Source organism: Myodes glareolus, chromosome 14 (assembly GCF_982192425.1).
Source record: "Myodes glareolus chromosome 14, mMyoGla1.1, whole genome shotgun sequence".
Classification (NCBI taxonomy): domain Eukaryota; kingdom Metazoa; phylum Chordata; class Mammalia; order Rodentia; family Cricetidae; genus Myodes; species Myodes glareolus.
In genome coordinates, this window is record NC_142039.1 from 44,861,526 (window position 1) to 44,873,769 (window position 12,244).

Below are 12,244 nucleotides of genomic sequence, written 5' to 3' on the forward strand. Positions count from 1 at the left end.
GAGAGCATAATAGCATACAGTATCAAGATTCTCTGTGTATTTTCCATCTTTAGGTGGCTTTATTTTTACCTCTATTTCTTTTATTTTTACTTTTACTTTTTGAGACAGGCTCTCTGTATATTTTGTCCTGGAATAACTCTGTATACCAGGCTGTCCTTGAACTCACAGAGACCCACTTGTCTTTGCCTCCCCAGTGCTAGGATTAAAGGTGTGTGCTACCACACCTTGAAGTCTCAGAGGTCAATCTACCTCTGCATCCCAAGTGTTGGGATTAAAGGCCTCTGTTGCCACACCTTGAAGTAGCAGAGATCTGTCTGCTTCTGCCTCTCAGGCATTGGGACTAAAGGTGTATACCACCACACCCAAATACTCTCTTTTTCTTTTTAACTTTAAGAACTTTAACTTTTAGCTTGCATATATTTTTAATACACTGTAAAACATTTAAAGGTTTTCTTCATCTTTGAATCTATCTTTACTGTATATCTCTCTATTTCTGACCACATGAGCCTTTAATTTACTAAGCAATATGGAGAGCTGTGGCTTTGACGGCTAGATCCAGCCCATTCCTCAGCGTTCCAGCCTCATGGCAGAGAACTGCTGGAGTCATTTTGACTGCCCAATTTAAGATGATTTTCTTAGGTATTTTGTCACAGCAATGGAAACTTGCAAACTCAATACTTTGAGAAGTTACCACGGATTGGATCATCGCTTTATATGTTACTATCAAATGATAAATGAATATTAAATATTTACACTTATCTATCACTTAAATAGTACTCATATTTAATGCTTGTTGACTGCATACATTCTAATCTTATGGAAAGAAAATCTCAGTGGCAGAATTTATCTCCATAGCATTTTTCAAAAATACTTTATAAGCAGCAAAATAGCTCTTCTGTATGAAAAACAATCTGTCATAATCATAATTGATTTAGCTAATAGAGATAGAAAGGGAAAAACATTGTGAGCCATTTTTAAACTCCCATATTTCAATTAATGGTGCTCCAAATCTTGCAGTAAACACTAATGCTGAAATAGACATTTGCAAAAGAACAAAACATTTGAAAAAAATTAATTATTATTAATTTATTTACTTTTTTGAGATTATGATTATATCATTTCCTCATCTTTTTCCTCTCTTCATAACCTCCTACATATACTTCGTTGCTCTATTTCAAATTTGTGGTCTCTTTCCTTCATCAATTGTTGTTTCACATGTATTGAACATACATACGTATTAATAAGTAAATAAATAAAATCTGTTCAATATGCATAATGTCACTTATATGTATGCTTCATTTGATGTTGGATATCATTTCAAGTGCTCTTACACAATGAAGGCTATTTCTCGTCTCTCAAAATTCCGTAGTAGCCTATAGACCTTTGTAGAAGGTTGAGGTCTCCTCAGTTGTCCTCATTTCTACATTAATGTTTCATTGCACAATTAACCCATTTATATTTTAAGGGAAAATACAAATTTACCTTCTTTAAATCTATTTTTAATAGATAAAATATCTTAATGCAGTTCTTGAATTTTTGACACATTTAAAACTTTATTTCTTTTCTATATTTCCTTTCTTTAGTTTTTTAATTAAGTAATTAGTACAGGAGTAAAAATTGTTAATTAATAAGTAATAAGAAGACTACATATTTTACAAGCATGTTCCCAGTAGGGATTATAGTACCTATAAATGACCCAACAGAGCCCAATTTGAGTGATGTCTGCAGTGAGTTCTGTGTGTGGACTGTGTTGAGAAGCTCTTTTAACTTGACAGACTTAAAAATAGTTCTGCAATCTAAGACTAAGAACTACTCATCTCAGTCAATTTTACTATGGCAAATAAAGTTTGAAAAGTTTGTATCAAAACAAATACATATTCCAAAACTGTTTTGTTAGTGTTTAATTCTGTCTATCACAATAGTTTTCAAAACTTAAAGATGGTATCAGGAGATATTTTTCCTTTTTTGTAGAGATTGTACACGTATTCTAGGACATAAACCCAATTCCATAGAATCCACATGACTAGCAGGACCAAACTGCCAATGATTGTTTCTCTGTTCTGGGAAGGTGGAAATAAAGGGATTTCTGGGGCTTGTAGTTGACCAGTATATCCAAGCAATGAGCTCCATACTCAATGAAATAACCTATCTTAAAAATAGGACACAAAGTGATTAAGGAAGTCATTCAGTATAAGCCTTCAGATGTGTGTGTGTGTGTGTGTATATATATATATATATATACATATATATATATATATACATAATTACATATCTAGGTACACACAAAATACATACATATACATAGCTGAACATATATACATACACATGTTAGCGCACATACACACCTGGAAACATATAGACACAAAACACACATACATACTCACAGAGACAAACACTGACTTACTTATCCTGTTTAGGTGATAAAATTCTCCGGAAGAACCATGATTGAGCATAAGACTACCCTTTCAGAAGAAGGGGTAGAATATAAATGACTGGAACATGATTTAAATATCATTTAAAAAGTGCTAATACAGTTGATACAGGAAAGGAAAAATGTTGAGAACAGGGCTCAAGCAAAGTCAAATGTGGCAAGATAAGGACTCTGACCAATCTAGGATTTGCAGTGGAAATGCTGACCACATGAAACATGTGGAGGTTATGAGCAAATGAAAAGCTATAAACTGAGTAACATTCCTCCATAGGGTAGAAAACAAGGGAGAACTTTTGTTATTGGGAGGACTTTCCAATAAACTCCCAGCTGCAGCAAACAGATGTCTTAGAGGGAGGGACAGCACATCAGATAAAATCAGCAGGTTGGCCAATATTACCTTTGAGCAAGAGAGGGCATTACAGAGGACCTGAGGACATCTCAGAAGAATCTTAAAGGAAAGGCATATTGGTTTTTCTCAATTTGCCTAGTAGACTAGACTCTGTGGTTTTCTAAAATCACTGTGGACCAAAGCCAGCACTATTAGGAGGAGGAGATAGATTGGTGGACATAAACATGATAGAGCTTGCCCTAGGGGTAGGCAATTAGCTCTGCATCAGAGAGAACTCTGTGTGCAGTTCTCTCATGTGGATAGGAACACTGGACGTGAGGATGCAACAGGGACAAAAGTTACAAAGCAGGGTGTGAATGTTCTCTGGAACCTGTGAAATTTATGTCGAACTTGTATGGTTGAGAAAAGGGGAGTTTGTAGGGAGGAGATTACTCATGCAGACCAGGACCCTTCCCTCAAACACTTGACAACAGAGAGCTCCATGTCCTAGGGCCAAACAAGAGACTCTCAAAAGGTGGAAGACATCTGGAGGGGCAAGATGTTTTTCAGGTCTGAATGTTTGTTGCTTCACATTGGCCATTAGCCAGAGAGAATCTCTTTTTAATCATTTGTCAGAGTTTCAGGTGGAGCATCCCAAACAGTTCATGGAGCTGTATGTAGACTGTAGAATTGTAAAAGAAGTAACAATGCTATCTGTACTACTCTACAAAACCATGTACTTTGGAAGAAAGAACTGATATATGCTTGAGGATTTACACTGGATAGCTCCAGTGTATGATTAGTGTCCATGTAGATGAGGAATCCGGAAGTGAATCTATGTTTTCTTGAAACAGATAACAGTAGGTCTATGGAAATGAAAGTCAGCAAAACTCAATTTGCATTAATCCAACCTCTATATACTTTATTCATTTGAGAGAAATTCAGAAAGAATATTAAAGATAACAGTTAAGGAATCTGTGAGAATGTACATACAGGGATTCCTGAAAAACCATTGGATTATTGAATTAAATCCCTGAAATCAGTGTGAGTTACTGTTTTAAGAGATAATTGACAGTTTGGTTTCCAAAGTAACTAACATTCTTAAAGCTATATCTCCTTTGGAACATGCACCAGAACTAACTGATTGGCTTAACTTTTTAGACAGCAAACGCTCTGTTTTAAGAATATGAAAAAAATTTGTTTGGCACTAAGGTAGAAGATCCTTGGATATCAATTGGCTGTCAGAGTCTGGAAGCTACTATGGAGTTATTTTTTGGAGAATTGTCACCAGTGATACTATGGCTCAAGTACTAATGCTAGCAGCAAACATATAAAACTATACTCATTAGGGAAACAGTGGCACAAATGTTTTTTGGTGCAATGAACAAAGCTGATATGATCAAGGCCCATACTAAGGAAATAAGCCACGTTTTGTATTTTAAGCCAATGCACAATCATTTCCTTGAGAAGTCACAGACTCTCAAGAGGAGTTAAAGATGTTTGTCTGTTATATATATTTGATATCTTTCAAAATGACTTCTAAACATAATTTAGTCGTGTAGATTACTATGTCAGTTTAATTCAAAGAGAAACACTCTTCAAAGTAGTCAGAGATTTCTGGCAGAGATTCATGATAACACTACTGATAATTTACTAATGTTATGGCATAATGGTCAAATATTAAATAAAAATTCCCTTTTTGTCCATAAACATAGTAAAAAAGATGATATAAAGAATGTAACTATCTAAGGGGGATGTAATTATGAACAACAGTTTCCTCGTGGTCTAACAGGACCATCTGTCATCAGGCAGCTGAATTGGCTTTAGAGATATCAAAAACAATTAGGACAAGAATCAACACGTAGAAAAGAAGTGAAAAAAAATTCCAGACCTAGATAAGTATGTGGTAATAAAACTGCTTGCATTCCCTGAAGATAGACAGATGTAGTTCACTAATAAAGGCTTCTCCATGTGACTTCTTGTTGTCCAATGACTGTGCATGCCCTTGGGGGTATCAACTAGAATATATAGGAGGAGGAAACCAGCCGAATGTACTACTCCAGTGAGCCAGTTCTCCAGAGACAGCACTCATCTTCTTTGGGAACTTCTCAGAGATGGAGCAGCCCTTGAATCAACTTCACATCTGTAAGTAAACTCGCCCCTACGTATCTCTAAGTAAAATATTCAGTTTAGTGCTTAAGAGTTTGCTTTATTGGATATCTTTTTTTGAAATCTTTGGTATTATATCTAGTATGAAATGATATTTGTTGATAGGTTTCCAGAAGACTCAGCATGGACTTTCTAAGATCCTTTAAAATTACTTGACTTGAAAGCAACAGTGCAGGGAATAAGTGACAATCAGATCAGTAGTTATCAATATCTTTTACCTTGACACATGTTACAAATGTTCAGGGATAATCTATGTTATCTCTATTGAAGTGAGAGATGGGCAGTGTTACTGGAATCCAATGAGTAGAAATGATGGGGAACATTAAGCAACTTCCAATGCATAGGGCATCTTCCAGAAAAAAAATAATACCACTCAAAAGGACAATGTATCAACATTGTCATGTCAGTGTGTCCAATTCTTCTTATCTCAACTCAGAAGAAACAGAATTTTTTTTTGATCCAGTGTACTGTTATAAGAGTTTTCACCTTGGAATAAACCTAAAGAATCTTCAAGTTTAGAAACCTGAAGTGGACAAATGGCAAATTGTGACTTGTATTCTTTTTCAGTTAGCACAAGTCAAAAAAATCATAAAAAGATGAGTAAAGAGTGTGGACAAAGTGCCATCTCTTGTAGGTGATATTTTGTAGAAAAATGAGGATATCTATTGAAATGGAATAGGAAGATATCTTTACATTTTTGAGAATTTCATTGATGATTAATATTGTATTATTTCATTTTTCTAACTCTTCAAAAAACTTTTCCTATGATTCCTCTAAAGTTTAGGGGCATTTTCTTTAATTATTATATTTGCATTTATGCATACATATAAAGATAGAAAGAACTTGCTGAATTCATTTAGTGTAACTCAGTTATCTATGAATTCAGAGCAGATCATTTGATATTACATCAGCAAAGGACATTTTCCAAAAGTAAACATTCTGGACCTCTAGTTTTATACTGATTCTTCTTCCTCTGCTTATGTTCCTTCAGCCTTATGTTTTGGCCTTGTGTTGTACTGCTTAATGTGTGGAACATTTTAGATTGAAGTAAATCCTGTCATTGTCAAAACTTTTAAATGTGAGTGTTTCTAGAGAGCAAAGGCAGTAGTGCAAACCATCTTCTAGATCTGCTATTATAATGTCCCAATGACAAAGTGTATCTCTCCAAAGATTGGCAATGAGCTCTGAGAAAACAGTCTCAGAACTGGAACTATGTTCTCTGCCAGAAAGAAGCATGGTGTGAACCAATGCGTGATCTTTCTTTGATCAAAAGTGCAAACTCCTGATTGTTGGTGTCCTACTTTCACCATTTGCCAATAATAAGCCATTAAGAAATTCATTAAGTCATGTAAACCTTCTCCTTCATAAATATATTCATGTACAATAATGACAATCTAATCTGTTCGCTTAGAGAATTGTCATGAAGATTAACTTTAAAGAAAATAATCTGGAGTTTTTGAAGAATTTGTATTCTGTTGAAGTTTTACCATAAATTAGCACTTCCATGCTAACATCAGTTTTAGGACAGCATTCTCTTCATCAGCTGTATTAATAATCATCATATGTTCTGATGTAACATGTGGAGAAAGCAAACACATAAGGTGTGCTGTCCTTTCTCGTCATTTTCCAAAATGCTGATAGAATTCTTGAAGTTTAAAAATTACAAATTCTTCAAGAGTTTGGTAACTGATAATGAACTTAAACTTTAAAGACACAAAACCATCTAAAGGGAACGATTTTATAATACTCGTTGAGAGTGAAATTCAGTTCCAGACATTTATAAATTCCAGATTCACTTCAGGAAACAATACAAAATAATAGGAAGCCACCTCTTTCTCAAACTGTTATACAGGAAAATATAATTAACCGCTAAAGTACTCACAGTGATTTTATCTGTCATTCCAGATATTCAATATCAAATCTTGCAGTAGACAAATCTTGACCCAGATAAACCTTTTCTGACGTGGTTAAAACTTGAAAAACTCATATTACTGCATTATCCCTAAGTGACTCTTGTTTCTCTGTAGCAGGGACACTCTTACTGCTGCTGATGTCGAACCTACTCCTATGGGAGAAAGCTGCATCAGTTCCCCAGTGTCAGACAGAAGTGGGGGGCTGCTGGGAGCCCCTTGTGGAAACCTTTAACAGTGCCATTGACCGAGTAAAAACCCTCCGGGATGTGGCTGAGAAAATGCATCTAGAGTTTGTAAGTGCCTTAACCTTCATGCTATTGTCTGAACTGCACTGGGAACTGAGACACTACCGTGACATAAATATGAGAAAATAAGTTTCTAAAGAACATGTGTTAGTAAAGGAAGCACCAACTACTGAAACATGGACAGGGTCAAAGAGATAGTTTCATGAAATTTCAAAGAATCTAATGGCCTTTTTAATATTTCCTCTGAATTTATTTCTCCTAAAAAATAAAAATATATGGTAGAAACCCTTAATATATGATTGGATAAGACACTTGTTTCCTTACATTTCATTCAGGATCACAAATTTGCACTGTTCATCTTTATTTAGCACTGTAGAAAATGCACATTGCAGTAAAATATGTATTTGGAACAGAGATGACATAATGCATGCAAAAAGGCAAGAGAGAGAAAGGAAGGAAGGAAGAAAAGGATGAAGGAAGGAAGGAGACAGTGAGAGAAAGGAAGGAGGTGGAGGGAAAGAAGAAGAAGTAGAAGGAGGAAGAGGAGGAGGAGGAGAGGAGGGGAGAGGAGAGAGAGAGAGAGAGAGAGAGAAAGAGAGAGAGAGAGAGAGAGAGAGAGAGAGAGACTTTAAAGAATCCCCTAAATACTAGATTTGTGGTTTAAAGAGAAAATAGGCAAACCTTCAATATGATGGACATCAGGAGAATGTGTCCAGTTGCAATAAACATCTACTCATGTTGGTTTTTTATTAACTAGATGTTATTTTTTTTCCCTTAACATGACTCAGTTCGGCAGTGAATTCTCTGCCAGTTCATTTCATTATCTGGTAAGTATCCTACTTCTTTACAGCTACTTCCCCAAAGGAGATCATGTCAGTGATCTCAAGTTAAACGAGAAAGCCTTACACTGAATTTTTACTTTCAGTTCTGAAGTGACAGTTTTTCTACATCCTAACCTTCATAATAGTCTATTAACCTTTCTTCAATTAGCTGATTATTAGAAAAAGTAAGATATTATAAATTTATATTTAAGTAAATTTAATGTATAATTAATAAAACATTGAAAAATAAAACACATGAACATTAATTCTTTTGTATATTTGATTCCTCATTGCTTCATTGTATTCATAGTAACAAAATTACACATGAAAGAGTATTTTCTAGGAAACTCTTTTATGTGTAATTTTGTTACAATGAATACAATTTTATTCTAAAAGTATTATAAAATCTTTACTACACAGCTATATGTATTCAATGTTCATTGAATAAATTTGAAATTCTGATGTTTGTGTAAGGAAATTTCAATATTTACTGACAGAAAATAGGAATATTAATCAATATGTGTCATGGTCTGCTGCTGAAATACTAGAGAAAGATAATAATTAAAACACTCACTTCTTGATAAATATGTTTCTTTTTATGTTTACCTTCCAAATAGTAACTTTTAGGAAGAGTAGGAAGACAGATGATTAAAAGTGGAGGTAAATGCTTCAAAAGATAGTGGATTGCCAAATTAAGCTGCAGATCCAATATTCCAATTAGGTGATGTGCATTTTCTTAATCCCTTAATTTTTGTTTCTATGAAGTAATTATTGTTAAAAATTACATATACATCAAAATGCATAAATTTTTCTTGTCATGAAGTCATTCCTATAATTTCTGAACTCTCACTGAAGTTTGTTTTAAACTACAGATGGAACTAATGATTTTGAAGAATCCAACTATTCTCAGGGCCGGAACACACTGCCACTCTAATGCCACAATACATCCAGATGGAATTGTCAACACAAATATTAAGGTGAGTCTCCATCTTGGGTTTTTCACTAAACATCAGAAGCAATACAGTGAGCTTTTAGTCTTACTGTTGCTTCAGCCATTATGATAGATGCAGTAATCATTCATGCAGAAGACAATGGAATTTAAGTATGTTAAAAATTACATTATATTGTCATTAAATTATAAATAAAATCAAATAACTAATAACAGAAATTATTAGTTATTCTTAAATAGTCCATTTAGAGGGTGACATTTTAGCAATGTCTTGAGACTGAAATTTCACTCTCAATTTTTTAGGACTCTTTGAGCTAGACTGGCTGTTTATGTTTATAAACTCACTTCTACTTAAGTGACCAAAATGTAGTTATCTTCATTATATATTGCTGATGGCTTCCTCATGGTGACTTACTACATTCCTGAACACTACACCTTCTCTATTTTCCATTCTGTCTTGGTTCTCATACCATTTTTAACTATCTCCTCCCTTTCTAATTCTCTATGCCTTACCTGAAAGCCAGATGAGAAGAATAGTCCTGTAAATACAATTATATGTTTCTTAGGATGTAACAAAGTTGGAATTCATAATGAGAATATCCACATATTACAGCAGTTTTATTTTATGGTAACAATCATCTCATCTCCTTTCAATAGCAAATCTGAATATTATATAAATTTAATATTATATGACAACTATGAGGAAAAATAGGACAGAGATATAAAGGAAGTGCTTTTTTAAAGCTACAATATTGCAAAATATATCGAAAAGCACTTTCTTAATATTTCTGTATTTGAAGCTTGCCAAAAATTAGCAGAAGATGATATTAAATGTAAAAAAGGAAAGGAAGGTTATGAAAAATTGTATTTCCACTTGTATGAAAATTAAGAATTCAGATGTGCACTTCATCCAACCACAGATCTCAGTTCTAGCCACATAAGATCATGCTCCCATGTGTTGCCATCACCATTTGCCTGCTCCTTTTCCTAATGCCCTTTACATCTTTCCATTGTAATAAATAGGCTCTAGTCTACTCTCATTTTCATGACCATGAGAGATACTAACAAACATCAATACAGAAGTAGTTTAAATCAAATATGAACATTAAATACTAGAGGGGCAATTTCTGTTGTAATTCCCATTCTTCTGCTAATAAACCCTGTGTTTTTCATATATACACAGTTCTTCAGCTGTTCTTACCAACAAATATCCCACTCTGTCAGAGACAACGGGACAGCACATAATGAGTACCATGCAGTTCACTCTATCCTTGTTCTGTTGTCTTAAATACACCTAGAAATCATAAATGAGTATATTAATGAATGAATGATGTATTGATATGTACTAATCCCTGGGTGAAAATTATTTGAGTCACTTTTCCCTGGCTGGTGGCATCTATCTTTTCTGAGTCAAATTTTATTGACCTCTATTTAGTCACAGCAGGACCTGGTTTACCAATTGATAAGCAAAATAACCAAATAACAAAGATCTCAATAGGAAGTCAGCTGTTAGATTTCATAGGGAAAACAAACATGATGACATAACTTCTGAAAAATGCCTATTTATAAGTGTCATAATTTGTTTTATTTTTAGACAATAGACTAACAGTTTAAAATTTACATTCCCACACTATGTAACATCTATACAATATGCAAGATACATAAATAGTAAGAACATGTTTGAGTTCAGTTTCTTTCCATAAACTATACAAGCAACTCACTTGCTGCATTGAAATTATTTTAATTCAATGGTTCTATTGTGTTTTTTTAGACCAAAAAATATTTGAAACAAGTGATTCATTTAATGGGTGCCTGGAGTAGGCCTTTATACCATCTCGTGATTGAACTGAGTGTCATGAAAAATGTCCCAGAAAGTATAATTTCAAAAGCCAAGTCTATTGAAGAGAACAACAGAGAACTCCTGGATGACCTTAGGTCGATACTCACCAAGGTAAGCAATTTTCTGTTAGTTATTCTCATTCATAAAAGAGGTAGGTTTCATATTTTTTAAAAAAAATATTCTGAAATGTCCTACTTTGCCAGAGTGAAACATAGATATCTCATCTTGTATTTAGTCTTCTCTTTAGACATTGATTCTCAACATGTAGGTCATGAACCCTGTGAGGGTCCAATGACATCTTCACAGGGGTCCCATAAGACCATTGGAAAATGTGAATAGTTTTATTATGATTCATAACAGTATCAGAATTACAGCTTAACCCCACAACAAAAAGAATTTTATGGTTGGGGATCACCATTACATAATATATTTTAGGGGACACGTTCTTCAGGAGGACCAGGAGGAATTCAGCTCTTCTCATAGTCATCCCTTGGCTCTGCATATTAAGGCACCATCAGATCTTCATCATATGTGAAGTTTACATACACAAACTACATGGAGTGTAGATTTAGTTGAAGTGCATAAAAGAATAGTACTGCACAACAGCTTCTATGAAATATAGAGAACACATAAAAGTTTCCTGAGTGAGAAACTGACCACCCTGTCAACTGACCAAAAGTCAAACACAAATTTTCTACCTTTCCTCTGTTTGTTTCTGAAGGAGAATTCCTTCATCAGCAATCAATTCCATGTTAGGGCAAATGCACATGGATGAGTTTTAATCATAGTTATTACAAGGTTAACTGCTTAGGGGTCTCCTGGCCAAGATAAATGAAACTCCATACCTTTGATGGAAGCATCATTTCTGTATGCATTTCTGTGGTGATTAAGCATGTAAGAAGCAAGGAGAAAGAAACATTACTAATATAATCAACAAGAAACTGACTATCATTTTGATTTTTAGGCATTTCCTACAGCACAGATAAAGGAAAAAGATCCTGTCTGGGACTATCTTCCATCCATGAAATCAAATGACAAAATGAATAAATTTGTGGCAATGTTTAACCTTTCCTTCTGCCTACGCAAAGATATATTTTACACTGTACGTCATCTGAGAACACTGAAGTGTCAAATAACTGGGAAAGATTGCTAAGTGCTCATCTACCCTTTCTGCTTTGGAGATGGTCCATAACAGTCCATTGCCAAGATGTTTCTTTTAACGTTATACCATGTGAATGCATGTGTACATACAAAGGGCCACTTTTTGAAAAATAAAAACATTCTCATTCTCAAATCTAAAAAGTCTATTTGTCTTTTGTTCATTGAATAAAATATCTACATAACAAAGTTAGGTTTCCCCAGTCAAATTCATAACAAAATATAGATGTTAAGTATGCAAAAAATTTATGACTTACTTCACAGGAAAGTAATGAAGCTCAAGTTACTCAAGCAAAGTGTAAAACTCTCAATTAAGTAATCCATATACCATACTAAGAAATGTAAATTTTATAATGCTTCACGAAATCGAGACTGTCCTTAGGAAATAAT

At 34.2% G+C, this 12,244-nt stretch overlaps 1 protein-coding gene across 2 annotated transcripts in view; it reads left to right on the forward strand.

The window, feature by feature from the left end:
* LOC146892006 (prolactin-8A9-like) overlaps window positions 1-11,849 on the forward strand; it is a 37,547-nt gene extending 25,698 nt beyond the window's left edge. The window contains exons 1-6 of one of the 2 annotated variants that reach the window (XM_087896699.1): window positions 4,874-4,904; window positions 6,956-7,134; window positions 7,875-7,913; window positions 8,780-8,884; window positions 10,628-10,807; window positions 11,661-11,849. In XM_087896699.1, coding sequence (XP_087752825.1) covers window positions 4,874-4,904; window positions 6,956-7,134; window positions 7,875-7,913; window positions 8,780-8,884; window positions 10,628-10,807; window positions 11,661-11,849 — 723 coding nt within the window. Of the gene's footprint in view, window positions 1-4,873; window positions 4,905-6,955; window positions 7,135-7,874; window positions 7,914-8,779; window positions 8,885-10,627; window positions 10,808-11,660 lie in introns of those variants that run through there. The other variant, XM_087896697.1, reaches the window with a different exon arrangement.
* Window positions 11,850-12,244: the final 395 nt, after the last annotated feature.